Here is a 25,258-nt window from a genome sequence, read left to right as displayed (position 1 = left end):
AGAAGCAGTTTTTCAGGCGGCTCTCCCCTGTGTTTTCATTACTGAAGAACGCCCCGCTTTCATTGCAACTACGACTTCTCACCAGACAGCAATGAAATAGCGGTTAGCGTTTTCAGTCATTTGTAAGCACAGGTTCAGAATCTTGAGATTCCTTCTCTCGATTCAGCTGGAAGACGTAGGTTGCATTTATTGCCTACCTTCATCTTCAGCGTCACATAGTGTTGTTTCTCCTTAGCTGAGATTCTACTACTATGAGAGTGTCTTGCCTTCAGGGACCTAGGTCTCTAGACGGCAATTGACTTTCGCCTTTTGAGCATATGCCTTAAGAGAATCATCACCTCGCCGTCCGGCATTGGTAACAAACAGATTCTATACTTTATCAAGCAAGCTAACCCGGAATCATTTCCACGGGCGCATGATATTAGGGCAGTAGCCACCTCAATTAATTATTTTCAACATATGAATTTTGACGATCTCAAAAAGTACACAGGCTGGAAATCTCCGACAGTATTTAAACACCACTACCTAAAGTCATTAGAGGCCCTTAAATTCCCAGCAGTGGCAGCAGGGAACACAGTTTCCCCTGACACTGCATGGAGCAGTAATATGACAATTTGTCCGGAAAATTGCATTTTTCCTAACTATACAAACCTGAGGTCCTTTTACAATAGGAAGGTACTAGCGGCAGCTGGATAGGTCGTAAGCTTTCGAACAGGGGTTCGGTAGTTAACTGCTTGTCCGACAGGCGCGCTGCTGCGCGACTGGGAGGTAAACAAATCACTTTTGCTTTTGGCCCAAGCAAAAACTGCAGAGTGAGGGGTGGCATGAGGTGGGACTAGTGTAAAAGGACCTCAGGTTGTATAGTTAGGAAAAATGCAATTTTGGACAAATTGTCATTTGTTCCGACACGGCATACAAACCTTCGGTCCTTTTATAATAGGAAGACTCACTTCTTGGTGGGAGGAATCTGAGTCTTTTGTGAACAGACTGGTGTTCGCCCAACCTTGGAATGCCTCCCTGGTCGTAAGAGCGGGGAGGGATCCAAGCCTCTGTCCGATTGATCGGGGTGTGCACCGCAGGATCAATGGTCAGACCTCTGGACCAAGTACTAAGAGAGAGGCAAGCGTATCTCTTCGTACCAGCAACAAGAACAAGTTCCTATTTGCAAGAGGCAAACATAAAGTTATGGTTTGTCTCTTGTTGGCATCCACTTCCCCCCCCCCCCCCCCCCTTGTAGGAGGAAGTGGTGGATATTCGCTCCCATCCCTAGTGAAAGGGATAGGATGGGTGGGGCTCTGTCGAGTAGCTCACCGGCATCTCGTCCTTATCCAGCAAGGTGATGACCGTATCCCTCTACCCACAGGTAGAGGGGAGAAAAAGATAGGAAAGAGAAGCCAGTCACTCTCTCATTCACTTATCTATTTCTTACAGTCACACCAGGACTCGATGCGTTCAGCCTGCTAGGGTCTGGGTTAGCTACACAACGTGTTGAGCAGCGACCACGGGTCCCAAGGAAAACGATCCAAGGACCTGTGGGCAATATCCAAAAAGGTAGAAGGAGGTGCCAGTGGTCTGGTTGTACCAGACCCCTGCCTTCAGTACCTGCGCCACGGAGAAGTTCTTGTGTAACGCGAGGGAGTGTACTACTTCTAGGTCATCTTGGTGCTGACGAAGAGTCTTCAACACTCAGCCTGGGATGTCGAGTTTCTTCAGAAAGCGCGGTCGCGCTTTCACAGGACAAAGCAGCATCTCCTTCGCATCGAAGGCGGTGAAGTCCATTAGGGAGGGGATTGTGAAGGACTCTAACCGATCGTCAGGAACCGAAGGGTTCAGAGTCTTCGCTACGAATTCGGTACGAAATCGAGCGTCACGAATCCCCATCCCCTGGATGCTTGACTTCGCAGGAAAAGTCATGCAATTACCTCAGAGGAAAAGAAGGGTGGGAATGGTCGTATGACCTTATCCCTCTTCTCGACTTCGGTGATGTCCTGTACCCATACTGGTCTATCCGTCTGCAGCGAAGTTGTTCTTCTCGGTAGTGGATAGGACACCGACACTCAATGGTGGGTGTCGATGGTATGGGTACTGTGACAAGCCGTTAGGACGAAGAAAAGACTTATGGAACAACCGAACTAAGTCCACAGCGAAGTTCGTAACAGACTTGGGCGCTCTGACAGCTGCCGACTGACTGCGTTCGGTAGGAGGCAAGTTGTCCAAGCACCCGAGCAAGTTACGTGACCTTCGCCTTAAAAAGGGTTATGCCAAGAGACTAAACAATAATTTGTTCGTCACCGATGCCAGAAGGCAAGGTGATGACTCTCTTAAGGCATGTGCCCAACAGGCGAAAGTCAATTGCCTTCTAGAGACCCGAGGTCCCTGATGGCAAGATATCTCATAGTATAGTTGATTCTCGGCTAAGGAGAAACAACACTATGTGCGTTGTTAAGACGAAGGTGTACAGAAAATGCAACCTACGTCTTCACCAGCTGAACCGAGAGAAGGATTCTCAAGATTCTGAACCTGTGCCACAAAGACTGAGAACGCTAACCGCTATTCATTGCTGTCCGTGAGGATCGTAGTTGCAATAAAAGCGGAGCGCTTTTCAGTAATGAAGACAGGGAAATACTGCCTGAAGAACTGCTTCTCATGGGCTGAACATTTGGAAGTAGAGCTGTCAGGTCGGAGAGTAGGCGATGTCTTCTGACATATCTGTTAATTCGGGGCGAGCAATGAATAATTGCACACCTACGAATACGAGATATTTTGAAGACAAACTCAGATGTCTGCAAAAAAAAATCATTCGCATTATCGCGGTGCGATGCAGCGGTTGACTAGTACAGACTTCTGTTACCGTGCGGTAAACAGAAAGATGAAAGAGTCCAAGAGATATCTCTGTTGAAAATTCTCGCAATGTCGAAGGCGATGAATCGAGCGTCTCAGCAGTAGATGGTCCTTCATTATTGCGAGAATCCCCGTTAATCAGAGACCTAAGTCCATGATTGTTGGGCAGAGATACGGTTCGGTGTCAATCAAACCAGGGGAGAGAGAGACGTAACCGACCGCAGCATCTCCGAGACCTAGCTGATACTGAGCCGCTATCAGGCAGTTCAATACGCAGTAGCTCTCGGTGACTCGTCATCCTGAGTTGTCAGGTAATCCATTATTCCACGAAGGAATGCGTTCGCTAGAACCATCGAGCATAAAGAATACGCTCGAGCAATTATATTTAACCGAAACGGATTTCGGTAAATACAAAAGCTGATTTGGTGTTGTCATGACAATACCCAAGTATCTAAATCGAAACTGATAACTGCTGGGAGGTTGCAGGCAACCCCGAGTTGCAGTTCAATTAAGATACAATTCGTCTCGGTCACAAAACCGTATGAGTTTAACTACGGTATGCGCCTACCCCCCGGACAATTCAACTGTTAAAAGAATCATGTCGCGAGGGTAATATACGTAGTATATTTGTAGGTTCTGTACCACGACCTCCATCCTAAATTCTTCTCTCGAGGAATGAGAATAAGGATTGGAGATCGACCGCCCTTCGTTCTCTAGTCAAGAGAGTGAAGGAGAAGTCTTTCCCAAAGGAAAGCTTCAATGGTGAACAGAATACCGAAGACGATAGTTCAAGCCAAACTGGAAGTTCCCGTCCGTTTCTTCTCTATTCAGGTTAATCGCCTACTGTGAGATACTCTTCTTTCAGCAGCAGTCTTCTTCCAAATGCTAGAAATTACAGGAATTCGAGTATAAGCGAGGTTCCCGATTACGTGTAACAATATCGGGGATTCTCGCTCACTTTGGACCGTGGTCTCGCCTAAGTGTTTGGAGATCGTAAAAGACTCGAACACTCTGAGTGCGCTAGAAATTCCGTAGAATTCTAAGCACTCTGCGAAACCCCCCACCGAATTCCGTCAAACGATATCGGCTGGTGGTCCTCTCGAATTCCCGTAGAAATCGAGAAAGGGGCAGGATCCCTCCTCAAACGACCGGGGCTTACGTCAGGTAGGACCCGAAAGGTCCCCCCGGTAGCGCAGCCCCTAACGTGGATCTTACAGAGAAATCTCTGTAGGATCCCTCCCCTTTCCCTCGTAGCCGTAAGAGAGAGATGGAATGGGGAGGAATGGGATACTGGCTCGCCTTCCCAGCGGAACTAGCAGTTGGAGAAGAAAAGGAGCAGCCATCGCCTACGGCGATGGCCTCTCAGAGCCTGGGAAAACGTATTGTCAGGAGAAAACGTTTTCCCGAGGAGGGTTACGAACTCATACTGTAGGTAAGAGTCTGCCGCCACTGTGAACGTCGTCCTCTGGTGGGGCTGATCGACACCTGACAGGAGAGAGCCGATACCGTCCTCCTGACTCATCCAGTCCTCGTCGAGGTCGAAACCTCAGGAGGACCGAAGGGGTATTCAAATACGGTGTCCGAAGACACGTAGAAACGGCTCTGTCGCAGTAGAGGAGGTGAAGTAGCTTGTTCGACCGGCCAGAACTGAGAGAGCCTTCTTGTCCGAGACGAGAGACTACCTGGTTCAACACAGTCGGCAAGCTCCGATCGCGGCAGACCCACCGTCGATTTGGGTTCCCTCTTGGGCAAAACGACTCGTCGAGACGTGGCTCTGCTGGTGAGCGGGCAATCCTTCCCCTAGTCGTTGTGCTGACGAATCAGCGCCATAACCCTCGGCAAAGTTCCTCTGGATCTCGGAAGTCACAGCATCTTGCAGATGTGGGACCGTTAAGCCCTTCGAACAAGAGCATATTCCGAGAACCTTCCTCCTAAGAAGGGGGAACAGCGACAGCCCTCTCGGTCTTCTCCATCCACTTGCGCATACGTCCTGGCCGGTCCAAGAACCGTGCCTGGCACGTAGGGCGTCGTGGTGGGATCATGAGGGGCGCACCCCCTCACGATCACTCCTCAATACCTCGCTCCTCCCGGTGTAACCCGAGGAGGTTGAAGGTACGGGGGGAGAGGCAGACCTGACGCTCCCTCCTCGCTCGCTGGCAGAACCAGCAGGCTTGGAGGGCTGCAGGGCGATCGTCAACCGCGGTGGCGATCGAGCTGCAGGCCTGGTCGAAACCGTCTCGCTGTGGAGAACGGCTGGACTGAGCACGAGCGCCCCGATCTCGAGTGTCAGAAGAGCTGGTGCTGGTTGCCGTACCCGATCGCTCTCTGTGAGAGCGACGGTCAGGCGACCTGCAGGCTCCACTGTCACATGTGAGACCGGTGCTTGTCCTCACGGCAACGTCACGTCGCTGGTTCCAGCCGTGGCTGGCAACCGGCGAACGGGAGGACCTCTTCCCCAGCGTCAGCCCATGGCCGGTCGTGGACCGTCACGTCCCCGGGTGGCCAGCTGGTCGCCCGCGAGAGCGAGCTGGTCTGGTGAGAGTCGCGTGAGCGGCTGTCACCAGTCTTCCGCCCCGTGCCATGAACCTGACGCTGAGACGGAACTCAGAGGTCTGGTTCCTGGCTGCACGGTCGCTGGTAGGCGACCGTACACTCGGTACCTCCCGCTAGAACGAGATGGCCGAGCGGACCCTGATGCACTGGCAGAACCACTGCACCAGGCGAGGAAGTACCGGTGTTAGCCGGTACCCCTCTGGTCCCCGTAGTCTTTCTTCCTTGCGGAAGAAGAGACGGGCCCCGCTCCGAAGGAGCAGCAGGACCAGCGGAAGGAACCCTCCCGTGCCACCGAGGTGAGACGGGTCCCGAGAAGCTCCCGAGGGAGACTTCTTAGGAGGGAGGAGGCAACCTTCTTCTTCCTCGGCTGTGAAGCCTTAGAAGTCGAAGGGAAGAGGCGGCAGCCGACGACGATGAGAAGATGAAGACGACGACGACGACACCTTCCTCCTCTTCTTCGTCAGGTTCCTCAGGACAGACGTAAGATCTGCCATCCAGGGCGGAGCCGGGGCTGCTGTAGCCGAAGCCACAGGGCCCGGACGCACCTGTACAGACAGACCATAGTCTGGGGTAGTACCACCACGAACAGGGACGACGTCAGCAGGTATGGGCATCTCAGGAACAGCAGGCACAGCCAGCACAGCATCGGTAGGTGGGACAGCCAGCGCAGCAACGGCAGGGACAGCCAACGCAGCAACGGCAGGGACAGCCAGCGCAGCAACTGCATGGACAGTCAGCCCAGAATCGGCAGGTACGGCAGGCAGCACCGGAAACACAGGAAGTGGAGCAGCAGCCAGCACATCCTGGTACCGGCGGCAGGTCCAGGGGCGAGCTCTAGGGCAGCGGAGTGTGGTCGCGGCAGCGCGGCAACCACGAGCGGCGGCGGCACGCCCCCCTCTCGGTACGGCGAACGGCACTTCACAGCGGCTGTAGGCAAGACTGTTACCACGTGAGGCGAGTACACCAGGTGAGGAGGGACGTCGTCACTGGAGCGTGGTCACCACTCCATGGGTGACCGCAGTAGGCCCAGACATAGAAACCGCAGCCCCTGGACACTAGCACGCCCTGCAAATGGAAGGACGCCCATACCTCACCAAGGTCCCACCCTCGTGGCAGTAGCACCTGCGGAAATAACAGTAGTAGCGATTAGTGGGGGGAAGTCCCCTCGCGCGGGGGGTGAGCCCTCTCCGAACGAGTGGAAGACCCCGAATACAATTGTACATCGGGCACCAAGCGCCCTCCCTCCCCCGCGCTCGACGGATCGGGCGAGGAGAAGAACGCAGATACCTCCCCCCCCAAGGGGAAGGGCCATCTGTGGGAGCGGGGGGTGGGGGGGGGGGGCTTCTCGTTCCCCACCCCCGCACGCACCCATGTACCCAACAAAATAATATAAGAGCCCGAGCAATCGTGCCCTCGGCCCGAATGCAAGGGCATAAGGATCAATTCCCTGACTGAGCGGAACTTGAACCAAATAAATATTGATGCAATCAATAATAAAAGGAAATAAAATGAAAAAGAATCTTGCATTACGATTCACTTCACAATGAATAAGGGCTCGGATCGAGCGCATTTGCGCCCTCTGTACCGAGCGCAAGGGTAAAAGGATCCATTCCCGATTATGAATGGAAACCTTGATCCGTAATGAATTGATGCAATCAAAATATATATGAAAACAATGAAAAAGAATACTGCGCTTGCGAGTTTCACTTCATACAAATAAAAAGGGGAAGGATCATTCAATTCCCGGGAAATAGTGGAAACATTCATCCAAGTAAACAATGCAATCTCATAAAATATGAAAATGAAAAAGAACTGCACTTGCGATTTCACTTCATTCAAATAAAAAGGGGAAAGGATCAATTTCCGGGTAAGCTCGGAAACTGATCCAAAATGAGTATTGCTACAATCAAAATAAATATATGAAAATGAAAAAGAATACTGTACTTGCGATTCCACTTCCATACAGAATAAGTTTTTTTTCGTGCCGAGCGCATTCGCTCGGCAACGAGCATACAGGTCAAAAAAATATAAATGAAAAGAGCACTTACTTACGATTTTCATCTACACATTTCCAACCAAAATATACGCTCGGAGCGAGCGCTCTCCCGCCCTCGGCACCGAGCATACACAATACGAGGATCATTTCTGGGAAAATGAATTCCCGCACTTACGCCCTTCAGTCCGGTCCCGGCACTCGGGTAATCGGAGGGCGTGGAGAAACCAGATCCTTTAATTCACAATTGAATTCAATGGAAAATAAATATGAAATGATTGTACTTACAATTCAGTTTCACTAGATAAATAGAAAAAGAAAAAACACAACCATACGAAAGCAACGACGATGAAGCGGGCAGAGAGCGATGATACATGTCTACACGCCAGCAGGGCCGAAAGCAAAAGTGGTTTGTTTACCTCCCAGTCACAAACGCGCGGCGCCGCCTGTCGGACAAGCAGTTAACATAAACCGAACCACCCCCTTGTTCGAAAGCTTACGACCTATCCAGCTGCCGCTAGTACCTTCCTATTGTAAAAGGACCGAAGGTTTGTATGCCGTGTCGGAACAAATTTAGTTTAGTAGCCTTCGTCTCTCTCTACATCTCTCTCTCTCCTACCTGCCTCGCTAGCATTCTTGACCTTAGCTCAGTTGTTACTAGGTTGCACATTGTACCTTGGCTCGCACCTATGATGTATCATTATGAATTTGATTGTACATACGTATATCTGGGTCTATGATTGTGTAATTAAATTCCTGTTTATTGGTGTTTGATTTGTTAATGTTACTTGTTGGGTTATACAACCCTAATTAATAGATAAGTTTTAGTTTGAGGATTATTAAAATTCTCATAGTATTAAGGAATTTTATTACTTACTAGTAGATTAAATAACTGATATTGAATTGTATTTTATGTTATTCAAGTTTCAATTTCCTTACAGTAATTTATCTACACTAGCTTTCCATGCTGGTGGGGCCAATTCTCTGTTACGATTTCACGGAGCGACACAGGGTAGGCCCAGAAAAGGGATTTTGACAAAGGAAAAATCTTTTTCTGGGCGGTGACCTGTGTCGCCCAGTGAAACCCACCCTCTATTTCCACACCCTATCCGGCCCAAGCTTGGGTGCTATCTACAGGAATGGTAAACAAACCGCTAGTTGTAGCAGTAGCGGGTAGCGGGGGCTTGGAACGGCTCCTCAATAGACGAGGGATATTGAGAAAGGAAGAGACTAAATGGCAGGGGACCTCTGGCAGTAGTTTCACTTGCCCCAGATACCATACCGACACCTTAAATAAAGGTGAGCGGGCCGGACTATTCTGGCATTACCATATAGCTTTTTTCTCTGGTATTTATAGCAATATTTATACCTTAGAAATGAGTGCTAAAGGAACCATTTCACTGGGCGACACAGGTCACCGCCAAGAAAAGGGATTTTGACGTAAGGAAAAATCTATTTCTGGGCGATTGGTTCGTGTCGCCCAGCGAAATATCCCTTTAATCCATTATTTCTAAGGTAAATGCACTAACACATACAGAGAAGAAATAAAATAGAAAGGTCAGTATAACTGACTCGCTCACCCTCCAAGAGGGCGTCGGTATGAACACTAGGGCGAGTGAGACCACTACCACGAACCTCTCACCATAGAAATCTCCTACTACAAAACCCCCACAAAAGAGGGGAGCCGACCCACAGAGTGGGCAGCAACTACTACTACTCCATCCCATGCTGCCGACGTGCTGCGCCTCTGGTGGCCATCTGAAGTTAGCAGACATCTTGAGCGCAGGGATGGGTAGGTGGGATTTCGCTGGGCGACACGAACCAATCGCCCAGAAATAGATTTTTCCTTACGTCAAAATCCCTTTTCTGGGCTCAGTTCGTGTCGCTGCGCGAAATCGTACCAGAGAATTAGCACAAGATTGTAAAAGAAAATAAATAAATAAGGTCTCAATAAAACTTAAAATAAAATAAAGTATTATAATTGCCAAAAAATATATATATACATAATTATACAGGTTAGAAAATTATTCCTTAAAATTACCTTAAAGTTACATATATGTACAGGGACTTACATGGAATATATGTTGAACTTAACATCTGTGTATAGTTATTATATACAAAAGTAAATAAAACAATTATAATAATAAAAATGATTCTGAACAAACTTAGACAATAATGTAGTAAATAAATTTATATGTCTTAATATACAAAACCCGTAACCATTGCAAATGTAGATGTGTCACCCTAGCATAAAAATAAGGGGACCACATCATAGAGAACAATATACAAACATTGTGGGTGACCCTAGCAAAAAAATAAGGGAGGGCACCCACTGTACTATCACAAGAGCAGCTAAGACTCAAGGTAGACGTAGATGAACATGGTAGTATAGACAAACTGTTGAATGAGATAGGTAGAAAGGAGAACTGGATCTTCAACTTAAGATTAAGCAGAGTCGGGGGAAACTATGTTACCCGCCGCAACTGCTGAAAATTTCAGAGCTTCCAAGGACTTTAAGTAATGACGCTTAAATACTGTCGGCGATTTCCATCCAGTATACTTTTTTAAATCATCAAAATTCATGTGTTGGAAATAGTTAATTGAGGTGGCAACTGCCCTGACATCATGAGCTTTAGGGAAGGAATCAGGGTTGCTTGCTTATAAAGTACAGGATCTGTTCCTGATACCTTTAATAGATAAGTACCACCTTTTTCTCTCTTAAAGAGAGGACCTGACGAGGATGAGGAAGTCCTGGACAGAAAAGGCTCGTAAGTCGATACTGGACAAAGAGAAACATCTTGTGGAAGGGGTATAACCGTTCCACGGTTCCCACCTCATCAAAGGATCCTCATTCTTTGCTAAAAAGCTACGTTCCGGAGAAAGTAGAACTTCCCCTGTGGGAAGAAATTCTATATGATCCGGATCTCTGGATAACGCCGACAGTTCTGAAATTCTAGCTCCTGAAGCCAAGCTTAATAAAAATAGAGTTTTTCTTAAGAGCATTATAAATGAACATGTCGTATTGTCTGTTTCTGAAGCCAGCTTTAGAACATCATTCAAGAACCATGATACTGACGTAGGCCTCACTGAAGGTCTAAGTCTAGCACAAGCCTTGGGAATGACGGGAAGTTAAGAATCTGTCAAGTCTATGTTGAACCCGAGTTGAAAAAATCTTTTTCAGGCTGACTTGTTTGTCGTAATAGTGCTAGCTGCTAAGCCTTTTTCAAATAAAGATCTGAAAAAGGATATAGCTGAATTGATTGTCTGATTCTAATATCTGAATCTCTCAGGAAGGTTGCCAACTTTTTGACTGCAGCATCATACTGTCTCAAGTTGAATCTCTTTTATCAGATTCCAAGAAAAGAAGTATTTTCGTGGATCAATATCTGCATCTTTTTTAGCCGCAAACTTCATGAAGTCCATAAAGTTAGGGTTTTGAGAATGTTTCCTGAGGAAGCGAACACAGTCTTCGTTTGTACTGACTGGGAGAGCCTGGGATTGGGAATTCGAAGAGGATGAAGACCCAGTTCCAGAATCAGAGGGTACCAATTGCTCTTCGGCCAGTCTGGGGCTACTAGAGCTACTTGACCCTTGAACGTCCTGAGTTTGTTTCAGTACCTTCGGGGAGGAGATTCACTGGAGGAAAGAAGACATAATTCTTCTCCCAGTTGTTCCAATCTATGGACAGAGCGTCCGTAGGCGTAGGCCAGAGGGTCCATGGTTGGGGGCCACATAACATGGTAGTTTTGTGTTCGCTTGAGATGCGAATAGATCTACTTGTAGACCTGGAACCCTCCGGAGAATCCATTGGAATGAACTGTTGTCCAGTGACCATTCCGACTCCAGAGGAACTGAGCGGGATAGAGCATCTGCTATGACGTTTCTCACTCCAGCTATATGGGTGGAGGAGAGTTGCCAACTGAACTTGTCCGCCAGGGAGAAGATGGCTACCATGACATGATTCAGATGTCGTGATTTGGAGCCTCCCCTGTTTACGCAATGGACTACCACTGCGCTGTCCAGAACTAGCTTTATGTGGGAGTTCTTTGGCGGACGTAACCTTTTCAGAGTCAAGAACACTGCCATCGCTTCTAGTACGTTTATGTGAAGCCGGCGGAACTGGGGTGACCAAGTTCCTTGAACCTTCTTGAACTGAGAATATCCTCCCCAGCCGCTTAGTGAAGCGTCTGTGTGGATGTAATCCCCGGAGGAGGAAACTGAAGGGGTACAGATATTGACAGGTTCTTCACTTTTGCCCAGGGCGTAGACGATTCCGTAGAATCTGTGGGACTGATGACAACTTGTCCCTGGATCTGACATTTGCTCGCGAGCGCCAGATCTGGTTAGGTCTTTCAGTTGGCTTTCATCAAGATGTTTGTCACTGAGGCAAATTGGAGGGAACCCAGGATTCTTTCCTGGCTTCTTCTTGAAGCAAATTTGTGTTCTAGAAATTGCTTTACTGACTTCGCTATTTCCTTTTTCTTGGCTGATGGAATCGACAGAGTATGGGAGGATAGATTCCATTGATGCCCAGCCACTGAAAGTTGGACTCCGGAGTGAGTCTTGATTTTGTCGCCTGTTTATCTTGAATCCCAGATATTCTAGGAACTGGTATTACTTTCAGTGTGGCTTTGTGACATTCCTCGACTGTTGGAGCCCAAATAACAACAATCGTCGAGATACGCTACTACCATTTATTTCCCCTGAGACCTCAGTTGTTGGACTACTGCTTCCGCCAACTTCGTGAACACCCTGGGTGCCACGTTCAGACCGAAGGGAACTACCTTGAAGGAGAATGCTTGATCTCCTATCTTGAAGCCCAGATAAGGGCGAAAGTGTCTTGCAATAGGGATATGATAGTATCGTCTGTTAAAGATCGTAGAGGTGGTGACGGCCCCAGGTGGGGAAGTAAGGTCCGCACCTGCGAGATGGTCAGCATTTTGAACTTGTCGCATCGATTGGCCAAGTTTAGCGGGACAAGTCTAAGATTACCCTTCTTTTTTGTGAGCCTTTCTTTGGAACGCTGATAAGCGACCTTGAAATTTTAATCTGTTTGACTCTCGCTATTGCTCCTTTCTGAAGGAGGTCCTCCGCATACTCCGTCATTTCTTTTGATGGAAGTTGAAGGAAAGGTCTGGGTGGAGGGGGATTCGCAACCCAACTCCAACCCAGGCCTTTCGACACAATACTCTGTTGTGAACCACTTGCTGAATCCCAAAAAACCCACCAGGTGCCGGAAAGAGAAACAGCCTCCCTCCTACCTTCGAGCTCTCACTGCTGCTGGTTTTGAGTGATCCCATCCGCTTGGCCTCCCCGGAAGTGTTTTCCCCTGTTGAGAGACCTTCTGATCCTCTCTGACGAAAGGATCCCCTACCCCTCTGCCTCCCCTGCCTCCCCTGCCAAAGCGGTCGTATTGCTGAAGGCCTGGCCTTCAAACACTTGGTTGAAGTGGCTGGGGAGACAGCGTAGGAGGTGGAAGGTTGAGGCGGGGGGTGGGGGAAATCACGTAAGATGGGCTGTGATTGAGCCTTGAAGTAGAGGGTTGGGCTGATTGCACCAACGGAACAGCCGAAACAGCCTGGGTGAAGCGTTGTTGTTTTTTTCTGGTAGGCTTGATAACGTTTCGGTTTCCTTTGAGACTTACCTCTTGCTGATTGGTCTTGGCGTCTCTTTGCAGTGAGACCCCAACGATCCTTAAGGCTTTGGTTAAGCCTTGTCGCTTCCACCTGGACCTCCTTTACCATTGAATCAGGAAAGAGGTCTGCCCCCCAGATGTTGATAAAGCAACTTATTCGGCTCTGACGAATAGTTGCTTCCTGGAGGACATGTTTCCGACAGTTAGTTCTGGCTGTAGCGAACTCAAACATGTCAGACTGGACTGTTTGGGTCAGTGACTTGGTGAGAAGCTTAAAGAGCGGCTCAGAGCTGTAAGAAATAGTCGCTACTTCTGTCATTGCCATGGTATTAATGGACCTGGCTAGCCTAGTCTTGGCCTCAATTCAGCTTGAATGAGGCTGTCCGGAAGCCTAGGCAGCTTCTCACCAAACTGATCCATAGCACAGTCTGGCTTGAGTTTGCCGCCGAAAAGGTGTTGGTAAATCTTCCCACAGTTCTCCGAGTGAAGGGAGCAAAGGAGAATGTGGGGTCTGCTTCCCTTAGCTGTGGCAACGACTCCCCCTCCCCTTCTGGGCCGCTGGAATAGTGACCGTTGCTATTTTGCTGAGAAAGGGAAGAGGAGTTCCCTCCTCCATCGTAAAAATGGTGAAGGGACTCTTGAAGGCTTGAAATTCTTGTATTTGAACAATCCATGTCCTCTAAACACCTGAGCCATTCTCTTTGAGCCTGGTCACCGTGAGTAGAGGACTGTCTCCTTAGGGACTTTGTCATCTCTAGTCATGGCTGCGTCAGTGAGTCTGGCGTAGCAATGAACGGTGGGGGTTGGAGACCCTCCGGGTAGAACTCGAAGTCCTCAATCCTTCGAGTACCACACTCCGGAATGGAAATAAGACCGTCCTGGAAAGGGGCGTATGACGCCACCCTCCAGGGGTTATTCATAGAGAACGGAGGCAGAGAGTCATGAGGTGGGAGCTGAGCTAATCCGGTGCCGAAAGCTGGGGGAGTAGCTAGAGGGGCCTGATTAAGTCCGGCGATGATGTTGTCCTGAGACGTAATCCTGTCGGACAACCGGGAGAACATCTGCTCCATGCTGTTCCTCAGAGAGCCGACCAAGTCTCCCATGTGTTGCAACAGTCCAGCATTGGGATCCAAAACCGGAGCTGCTGCGGAGGTGGATGGGTAACTTGGAACAGGTACCAAGGGGAGAGGAGAACTGCTGGCTCAGCCGGAGTACGTGGCCTCTCCTTGGAAGACCTGCTCTTTGAGGATTTGGAGCTTGAAACAGAAGCTCTAGACCTCTCTGCTCCGGGGTTTGCAGCCGGAGACTTACGAGACGTTGACGCCGACGAAGTCTTTTTGGACGACGACGACGTCTTTTTGAGGGTTTTTACAACCGTCTGTCCCTTGACCTTAGGTCTTACTGAAGCGTCAGGAGAAGTATCAAGGAGCTCAGCTCCTGTAAAGCCTTGGAAGAAGCTGGAGAATTAGCAGGAGTAGAAGACCCAGTGGCGCCCAAGGGAAGCCCTTGGGCGTCAACTACTACCTCGACCAACAGGTCGTCAACACCTACCATGGGTCTATATTTAAATCAAGTGTCGCGACGTCCGACAAGATATCTTGGCCTGGTTCCTTTAACGAAGCGGCGAGCTGTTGTTGAATCGCCGCCATAGTCGGGGCTGCCTCTGCCGGGTCGAGACGTAAACCCGTCGACTTGCCGCCGGGTGGGGAAGATTAGGACAGCCAACCTCTTCTCTAGAATGTAGGGCTGTCCCTTGGCGGCGTTCTTCCCGAATCCGCCGACCCAAGCCCTCAGGGTTGCCAGAGCGGTATCTCTAACGGCGGGAGCCTGGAAGAGAGGGCGTTCATTAGTTTTAAGTTTAAACTTAAGATTAAACTTAGGTATAATAGGCTTAGTCTAAAGACATAGGGATGTAACATCCAATATAAAAAGAGCTTAAGCTTAAAATAAAAGATTAAAATTAAACTTAAGATCTAAAACATTTATTGGAAAATTACCGAACGGAGTTGGGAATACTTACCCTGTCTAAGAACTGACTCACGAGATCGTAACATATGGTGCAGGTTTCGTGGAACCAGACCTGCAGATTCCGTGCGGAGTCGCGCATGGAGCGTGGGACCTGCAGACTTCATGTCCACAGGGGTCCTGGAGCATGGCGTTGCATCCTGGATGCTCACGTTTGGTGGTCTGTAAGTGAAAAGATACATGAGTACCCTAAAAGACATCACTTACAGGCTAATAGGCTAATAGAAACTCCGCTGCATGCCGGAGCGCGAAAAAATTTTGGGCATAACCCCCCTCCCTTACCGCCTGAATAGGCTATTAAAACCCCGGAAAGGTCCGGTGTGACAACGTGGGTAAGGGAGGGATTCGGCTTAGGCTAGCTTAAATTAAACTTATGATAGCTTAAAATAAACACAAAAACACTTAAGCCTAATAGCACTAAGTACCGGAATAATTCCGGTGCGCGGCGGTGTTCGTGTCGCGATATCAGCGAGACGGGATGGTTAGGAAGACCAACTGTACGCCTGAAGTCCGCCCGCAAGGGTGAAACTAGCAACCTTCCACGTGATTGACGGAGCTCCGGTAAGATAAAAAGCACCAACAATCCGGGAAGGAGCGAGAGGCGAAACAGACTCGAGCAAACAACGGGCAACGGAGTAACAACGGAGGGGGACGGCCAATCCCCCTACCTAGTCACCCCCAGCGCACCATGAAGCAAGAGAACAGTCAAGTCCAGTCCTGGTCTGTCCGACCTCCCTTACTCCCTCCGCCTAGGGAGAGAGGGAGACAGGCACGGGTATGTGGAGCGAGCGAGGACAGACCTCCCTCCCTCCCCCCGGCTCTATGGTAGAGCGGGAGGAGGGTAGGGTGACTGGACGGGCTGCCTGGCTGCTTCGCGATCACATGGTGACCACGGAGCGGTAACATAAGACACATAAAAAAACATAGCCTAGGATCAAGCACCAACTAATCAGTGAGATGCTATAGAGAAGCCACCGAACTGATGAGAGGAAGCAATACACTGGGGACCATGAAATACAGGACCTAGGCTACGTAATATGCCAGACGCCGTAGGCTAACCTAAAATAAATAATTACTAAAATTAAATTAAAATAAAGTAAGAAAGTAATCAGTAGGAGGAAAAATCCAGGAGTGTACGACTACCCGAAAGAAAGTCTACCACTCAAAGCTAGCCGTGGGGCCGATACTAAGAGCTGTGGCTAGGGTCTGGATGGAAGATGCCTACGCAAGGTAAAGAAGACATGCATGCATGACATAAACCAAGTAGGCTGGACCCCTAACATAATAAAGATAACTATCAATAGAGTGTAATGGTAACAAGGGAAGGTTCTAGGTATGGAAGACCAAGAACGAACCCGCCACGAGGCAGAACAATGCCGCCATGCTTCCCGACCAAGAGGCAGTATTTATACCTAAAAAAACGGCAAATACTGACTCAAAGCTGGAAAAAAACCCAATAGAAACATTAACGGATTACTTAACTTAGCTGCTGCGATGGCTGAACAAACCTCCATATCTAGTAAAATCCTTTTAAGGGCACAAAAAAACACAAGAGCAAAAACGGGTAACGTGTGTACACAGTGCGCTAACTTAAAAGGATGGCCACCAGAGGCGCAGCAGTCGGCAGCATGGGATGGAGTAGTAGTAGTTGCTGCCCACTCTGTGGGTCGGCTCCCCTCTTGTGGGGTTTTGTAGTAGGAGATTTCTATTGGTGAGAGGTTCTGTGGTAGGTCTCACTCGCCCTAGTGTTCATACCGACGCCCTCTTGGAGGGTGAGCGAGTCAGTTATACTGACCTTTTCTTTATTTTATTTATTCTCTGGTATGTGTTAGTGCATTTACCTTAGAAATAATGGATTAAAGGGATATTTCGCGCAGCGACACGAACTGAGCCCAGAAATAGATTTTTCCTTTATCAAAATCCCTCTATCATTCTCTTGTACTTTTTTTTTTTTTAACTTATTTAACTAGAAGATATGATAAATAAAGAGATGGAGGAAAAGAGCTTAGGAAATGCCTCTAAGAAGAGGAAGACAATATCTATGGAGATGAAAATTGACATTGCTAAGTGTTCTTAAAAAGGTGACTATTTTTTCTCTCTGTAGGTCAAAGTAAAGGTAAGTTAAGCAAATGAAATTCCACATTTTTACTAAAAAGTTATTACACATTAGGGAAAATATCTGGCTGTAACATTGTCTAAGTCATCATTTACCCTTTAACTCTGATTGGACGTATTAAACGTCGATATGAATTGTCTGTTGGATGCCGGTTGGACGTATGGTACGTCGATATAAAAAAGTTTTTTTTTAAATTCGCGGAAAAATAGTTATAGGCCTACTAGGCAGAAACTTTTGAATCACGCACCTTGGGGGATGCTGGGAGCTCACAGATCAAGGCGTTGTTTTGTTTACAATTGTTACCCAGGCGCGCAAGCGCGAATTTCTTTCTTCTAGCACTAAAAAGTATCAGCGACACACTCAGAAATTATTTCGTCACTTTGACATAATTTTTGCAACATTTTATATTAGCCGTTACATGGAGTATTATATATGAAAATGTGTGCAATTTCATGTAGAATATAACTAAAAACAACTCATGGTTGTAGCTTTTATCAGTTTTAAAATATTTCCATATAAATAACAATCACGTGCCAAAATATCAACCTTCGGTCAACTTTGACTCGACCGAAATGGTAAAAAAACGCAATTGTAAGCTAAAACTCTTACATTCTAGTAATATTAAATAATTTACCTTTATTTTGCAACAAATTGGAAGCACATTATTTCGATTTATGGTGAATTTATAAAAAAAAAACATTTTCCTTGCGTCCGCGCAGTAACTTCCGAAAAAATCATGCATTTTTTGTACGATTGTCGTAATGTTTGCACCATTTTAAATTAGCCGTTACATAAAGTTTTATACTTTATGTAACGGAAATGTGCGCAATTTCATGTAGAATACAACCAAAAACAACCTATGGTTGTAGCTTTTATCAGTTTTGAAATATTTTCATATAAATTACTATAAGTGCAAAAATTTCAACCTTCGGTCAACTTTGACTCTACCGAAATGGTTGAAAAACGCAATTGTAAGCTAAAACTATTATATTCTAGTAATATTCAATAATTTACCTTCCTTTTGCAACAAATTGGAAGTCTCTAGCACAATATTTCGATTTATGGTGAATTTATGAAAAAAAAACATTTTCCTTACGTCCGCGCGGTAACTTCCGAAAAAAATCATAAATTTTTTCGTCCGATTGTCGTAATGCTTGCACTATTTTAAATTAGCCATTACATAAAATTTTATATATGAAAATGTGTGCAATTTCATGTAGAATACAACTAAAAACAACCCATGGTTGTACTTTTATCAATTTTGAAAGATTTTCATATAATTAACGATAAGTGCCAAAATATCAACCTTCGGTCAACTTTGACTCAACCGAAATGGTCAAAAAAACACAATTGTAAGCTAAAAATCTTACATTCTAGTAATATTCAATCATTTACCTTTATTTTGCAACAAATTGGAAGTCTCTAGCACAATATTTTGATTTATGGTGAATTTATGAAAAAAAAAACTTTCCTTACGGCCCCGCGGTAACTACCGAAAAAAAATCAGAAATTTTTTCGTCCAGTTGCCGTAATGTTTGCACCATTTTAAATTAGCTGTTACATGGAGTTTTATATATGAAAATGTGCGCAATTTCATGTAGAATACAACGAAAAACAAGCCATGGTTGTAGCTTTTATCAGTTTTGAAATATTTTCATATAAATAACGATGTGCCAAAATATCAACCTTCGGTCAACTTTGACTCGACCGAATTGGTAAAAATGCAATTGTAAGCTAAAACTCTCACATTCTAGTAATATTCAATCATTTACCTTTATTTTACAACAAATTGGAAGTCTCTAGCACAATATTTTGATTTATGGTGAATTTACGAAACAAAAAAAATTTCCTTACGTCTGCGTGTTACGAATTCATGCATCATTTTGTGATAATATTTTCTCTGTGTTGCCTCTATCGTTTTACAATGTGTTATATACCAAAATGATTGCAATTTAGTGTACAATACAATGAAAAAAATAAACTCGTTATCTTTAACCTTTTTGCTCACAGCACGATTTGTATACAATTATATCGGAAAAAAAATTTTCGCGCTGTCATATATGATAATGATATTTTTTTTTCATTTCTGATGGTTGCATACTAAACTTCAAGCAATGAAAAAAAAGGAGCCAAAAATGAACTCTTAATCTTGAAAACTAAGCTTGCTGTGATTTTTCATTGCAACTACGACTCCTCACCGGACAGCAATGAAATAGTGGTTAGCGTTTTCAGTCATTTGTAAGCACAGGTTCAGAATCTTGAGAATCCTTCTCTCGATTCGGCTGTGAAGACGTAGGTTGCATTCACTGTCCACCTTCGTCTTCAACGCCACATAGTGTTGTTTCTCCTTAGCTGAGATTCAACTACTATGAGGATGTCTTGTCATCAGGGACCTCGGTCTCTAGAAGGCAATTGACTTTTGCCTGTTGGGCACATGCCTTAAGAGAATCATCACCTCGCCGTCTGGCATCGGTGACAAAAATTACCATTTGTTTTGTCTCTCGGCATAACCCTTTAAGGGCGAAGGTCACGTGACTTACTCGGATGCTTGGACAACTTGCCTCACTACACCAAACGCAGTCAGTCGGCAGCTGTCAGAGCGCCCGAGTCAATTACGAACTACTCTGTGGACTTAGTTTGGTTGTTCCAGATCAATCATTACTTAGTCCTAATGGCTTGTCCCAGTACTCATACCATCGACACCCACCATGGAGTGTCGGTGTCCTATCCACTACCGAGAAGAAGAACTTCGCTGCATGGGGATAGGAGAATGCAAGACTTCGCTGCAGACCGATAGACCAGTGTGGGTACTGGACATCACCGAAGTCGAGAAGAGGGATAGGTCATGTGACTATTTCCCTCTTTTCCTCTGAGGGAACTGCATGACTTTTCCTGCGAAGTCAAGCATCCAGGGGATGGGGATCCGTGACGCTCGATTTCGTACCGAACTTTGTAGCGAAGACTCGGAACCCTTCGATCCCTGACGATCGGTTAGAGTCCTTCACATCCCCTCCCTAATGGACTTCTCCGCCTTCAATGCGAAGGAGATGCTGCCTTGTCCTGTGAGGGTGCGACGGCGCTATCTGAAGAAACTCGACATCCCAGGCTGAGTTTTGAAGCCTCTTCGTCAGCACCAGGATGACCTAGAAGAAGTACACTCCCTCGAGTTCTGCAAGAACTTCTCCGTGGCGCAGGTACTGAAGGCAGGGGTCTGGTACAACCAGACCACTTGCACCTCCTTCTACCTTTGCGATATTGCCCACAGGTCCTTTGATCGTTTTCCTTGGGACCCGTGGTGGCTGCTCAACACGTTGTGTAGCTAACCCAGACCGTCGCAGGCTGAACAGCATCGAGTCCTGGTGTGACTGTAAGAATGGATGAGTGAATGAGAAAGTGACTGGCTCCTCTTCCTATCTTTTCTCCCCCTCTACCTGTGGTAGAGGGATAGCGGTCGGGTCCACCTGCTGGATAAGGACGAGATGCAGGTGAGCTACTCGACAGAGCCCCATCCTATCCCTTTCACTAGGGATCGGAGCGAATATCCACCACTTCCTCCTACAAGGGGGAGGAAATGGATGCCAACAAGAGACAAACCCATAACTTTATGTTGCCTCTTGCAAACAGGAACTTGTTCTTGCTTGCTGGTACGAAGAGATACGCTTGCCTCTCTCTTAGTACTTGGTCCAGAGGTCTGACCATTGATCCTGCGGTGTACACCCCGATCAATCGGACAGAGGCTTGGATCCCTCCCTCGCTCTTCACGACCAGGGAGGCATTCCAAGGTTGGGCGAACACCAGTCCTGTTTCACAAAAGACTCAGATTCCTCCCACCAAGAAGTGAGTCTTCCTATTGTAAAAGGACCGAAAGGTTTGTATCTCGTGTCGGAACAAATGACAATTTGTCCAAAATTGCATTTTTCCTAACTATACAAACCTGATGTCCTTTTACACATAGCCCCACCTCATGCCACCCCTCACTCCGCAATTTTTGCTTGGGCCTAAAGCAAAAGTGATTCTTCACCTCCCAGTCGCGCGGCGCGCGCACTGTCGGACAAGCAGTTAACTACCGAACTCCTTGTTCGAAAGCTTACGACCTATCCAGCTGCCGCTAGTAACCTTCCTATTGTAAAAGGACCTCAGGTTTGTATAGTTAGGAAAAATGCAATTTTGGACAAATAGTCATTTTTCTGGGTAACATAGTGTGAAAATGCCTATCCTAACTATTATTGCACCAAACTGAATAATGCTTGGTAATTATATTCCAAAGTTATAAATATATAAATGAAAGGTGCATTGAAGTTATTTTATCCTACTAATACTTACTATAACAGCAAGAATCACAGGTCTATGTCAGCTGATTAAACTTGTAAACAAAAATTATACTACTAGCTTTATGAGTCAGTCTGTCTAGTTTATCAAATTGCTTCAATGTATTGTCACATCTGATTACAAGTTTCTTCAGTAGATAATAAGTTATTTGAAATACTGAGACTGCAAAAGCTATAAGATGGCAAAAGCCCATGTCCCTCACATTGAAGTAATTTCTCCAAGTACGTAATTAATATTTATATTTTTAAAATTTTGTAATACTCTGCATGTGCTTAGCTTGCAAGATATTTTATCCCTAAGTATTAAATTTTTAATACATTTGTGTAAGATTTTGGGTATATTTTCTTGATGTCTTAAATTTGAAATACATTTGTATAAGTTGGGATATATTTTGTAGTGTTATCATCATTAAACAAATTTGGGAATTTTATTAAGTGCTAGTCATCATTAAACAAATTTGACAAATATATGTATTTGATAGACATAGCATTATGTCTGTCACATTATCTCCATAAGAAATGTTGTTCATAAGAAAAGAATTTCTGATATGCTAGATATTTTGACAATCATATTCTCCTATTACGTATAGATAAGACCTATATATTATTTTTATCTGAAAACAAGTGTGTAGGATTTGCTGATTTTGTGAAAGTTCAAGTATTTTACTTTACGTGAGTTACTGGCACTGTGGTATAGTTTCTTTTTTGTCAATTTCAGAAAATTTGTGAGAAGACTCATGGTTGTACATACTGTACAGCAAATGAAACCTGCATTGCTACATACCAGCTTTGCGATGGGGTAGAAGACTGTGGAGACGGCAGTGATGAAGCTAACTGTGAAGATAAGGTTTGTTAATGATAAATCATTCATAGGGAGCTAGACATTCTTTTAGAGTGGTTATTTTATTACTTTTATCAATAAGCATTAGTCTTGCAGAGGAAAACAGGAAAGGAGCAGGTGTATAGCAGGTTCACATTTATTAAATCACCTAACACAGGGACTGCAGTAACTGGTTTTCAGCTGGTGCTAGAAGAATTAAACTATTGTTAATACCAAAGGTTTGTTAGCTATGAAAAATACAAATTGATTAAAAAATTTGTCCTTTTTGTGACACAATTCCAGTCCAAATTTTCACTGAATGGAGTCTCGTCTTACTAAACTTGAGTCTTTGGAGAATCAAAAATACCTACAAAATTGACAACCTCAAATCCTGAGTGAAATCTGGCTTTCTTAATATGAATCAGTGGAGTCTTGATGTCATGTCTGAATCAATTGTCGTGGGAGCTGCTTTGATTTCAGGTGACCGAGAACAGTACTTACTGGATTTTTTTAAAGTTTGTGTCATTTGTCATCTGTTTGAAGAACCTGCTGAAGATGATGGGGAAGCCTTAAGGCCAGCTTAAACAAACTTGTAAAAATGAACCATGTTCAGTCAACAAGAGCTGAATCCTGGAAGGTCTTTTCCTACTAGGAGTCTTATGATGTTGAAAATGGTAAAGGATTGATCATCTTATTGTCGTGAATTGGCTGAATGTTTGAAAAAGGGTACCTGGACTCAGTATTGAAAATCAGATTTTGGATTGTTACAGTGTATCCTTCAAAGTGTATTGTCTTGCGTCTATTGAATTGCAGGCCTCGGTTCTTTGGAAATGGAACTAACACATACCCCTATGCCATATATAAATATCAGAATTAATGGACTAACTGCTTTCTTCTCAAGAAAATCTTATAAATAGCTTAGCAAAGCAAGATGTAAGGTTAACAAAACTGAAGGGGCAACTTAAGCATTAGCAACGGGCTAACTCCTAAACACACAAACAGGGTGCCAGAACCACTCAATATTTGATATCCCCTGTAGTTCTTCTCTGGTAAAGAAAAAGAAACTTATGGCAGTCTTCAATGCTACTAACGAAAAGATGATGGTGCTTCCAGGTGTGACATTCTGCTTTGGAAGATGACTTATAAAGGAAATAATGACTGAATTAAGAGTAGTTGGAAGGAAAAGATGACTGCAATGGAAAGATAAAACAAATACAGGGTAATTGAAAGAGTCAGCCTTTTGCAAAAGTTCATCAGTCTGGAGAATAATGCAGTACTTCAAGCACAGACAGACAAAATTTCATTTTGAGTCTTGATACATCATGGTTATAGAGGGCCTCAGGAGGATGAATCTAGTTCTTTTCTCTGAACAGTCACTCCATTTAGATGTCTATGGAACCCTGTGGCAACTTCCTGGATGGATGTATTGGTGACTAGCCTCAGTCACAAGTCACAAGCTGCCAACTCTTTGCTCCTCTCTTCCAGATCCAGCAGTTCATAGTTGCTGTAATACATCACCGGGATGACTTGAAAGTTTGTGCCACCCTTCATTTGCCAGTCCTAAGGAGCTTTCTTGTGTATCTTACAAGTCCCTTGTAGCCAAATCTGAGGTTTTTAGCAGTTTGCTCTGTCCCGCCTATATTGAGATATGGTATTTGCCTAACAGCCTTGCTCATTTTTCTCAGCTGATGGATCAGGCAACAAATAAGGAGATATATAACTGTTCAGAGCTTTGGGGAATATCTGTGCTTGTAAAGAAGGACTGACTAGCTGTTCTTTTCTTTCCTTTTGAAGAGGAATTAATGAGTGGAAGTATTTCATAACCATAAAGCTTAAATTTTAGTAGTTCATACTTGAACAAACCTGAGGTCTTAACAATAGGATAGGATAATTTCTAGCGCCTAGCTGGATCCGGTTAAAAAGCAGATGAAAGCAAGGAATCTTGTGATATCTGGCAACGCATGCGTAGCTCGGGTGAAGAGTGGTCAAGGACCACGCAGCTACGCCAGTGCGTCAGTCTTTTCTTTGACCGCCTGGGCAAGTCTTGTTAACCTCTCTTGACCTTTTCCCGGTTCATTGCCCTTTTTGCTTGTGTTTAGTGTGTGTGTGTTTGGCTGATATTATGGCTTCATCTGCTCCTTCTTGGCCTCGTCAGCATATGTGCCCTGGAATTCCAGGTTTTCTGTGTTCTCGTTTTTTGGCTTCAGCAGCGACTGACCCCCACATCACGTGCAGTAGATGTCGTTCTAATTTTTGTACTATAACGAATCCTTGCACAGAATGCCGGGCATGGCCTAAAGAGCAGTGGAAGTCGTTTTATAGCAAGAGAGAACATCGGAGGGTTTCGACTCTTCCTTCTTGGGAGGGTTTTTTGCCTCTTCTTGATGCTTCGTCTCCTGCAGTATTCAACCCCCATAGTAGTGTTGTTACTGTGTCTCCTTCCTTTTCTTTCATTGATTCGTTGCTGGAAGTATCGGGAGGCCACCAGGCTGATGTTTGTAATGTCGCCCCTTCTTCTTCGGGAGTTAATTTGATTCCTGGGAAGGGGGAGGCTTTTTCATCATTCTCTTTTCTTCCAGAGTCGGAGGCGTCCAAAATGGCGGTGATTTGGAAGACACTCGGGCTAGGGGGTCCCTTATCCTTGGAAGGATTGCTAGCGCATTTTATGGAGGCTCGCAACTCCCCTCCCCGTGCTGGCCAGGCCATCCCCCCTCCTCCTGGCCTTGTCTTCATGGGTAACTAAGGTCGGCCATCTTGTATTGCTCCGCCAGTGACTGCTGCCGCTTCTTCGAGTCAGAGAGACGCCGTGGCGTCAGCCCCGTTGATGACGTCACGGGATCCGTCTTTGTGTATTCCTCCGCCAGTGGCGTCTGATTCCCCCCTCGCAGCGAGGGAAAGCCGTGACGTCACCACCACTTGTGACGTCACTCCATCGATGACGTCTCTC

The 25,258-nt window shown here is 45.8% G+C and overlaps 1 protein-coding gene across 1 annotated transcript in view; it reads left to right on the top strand.

Annotated features, from left to right (window-relative positions):
• The window catches only part of LOC135198099 (prolow-density lipoprotein receptor-related protein 1-like), an 875,913-nt gene that overhangs the window by 284,658 nt on the left and 565,997 nt on the right, over positions 1-25,258 (top strand). The window contains 1 exon segment of the mRNA XM_064225548.1: positions 22,210-22,338. Coding sequence (XP_064081618.1) covers positions 22,210-22,338 — 129 coding nt within the window.

This window comes from Macrobrachium nipponense, chromosome 21, assembly GCF_015104395.2.
Source record: "Macrobrachium nipponense isolate FS-2020 chromosome 21, ASM1510439v2, whole genome shotgun sequence".
Taxonomy (NCBI): domain Eukaryota; kingdom Metazoa; phylum Arthropoda; class Malacostraca; order Decapoda; family Palaemonidae; genus Macrobrachium; species Macrobrachium nipponense.
The sequence above is the reverse complement of the archived record's forward strand: the minus strand, read 5'-3'. Positions and strand labels throughout refer to the sequence as shown.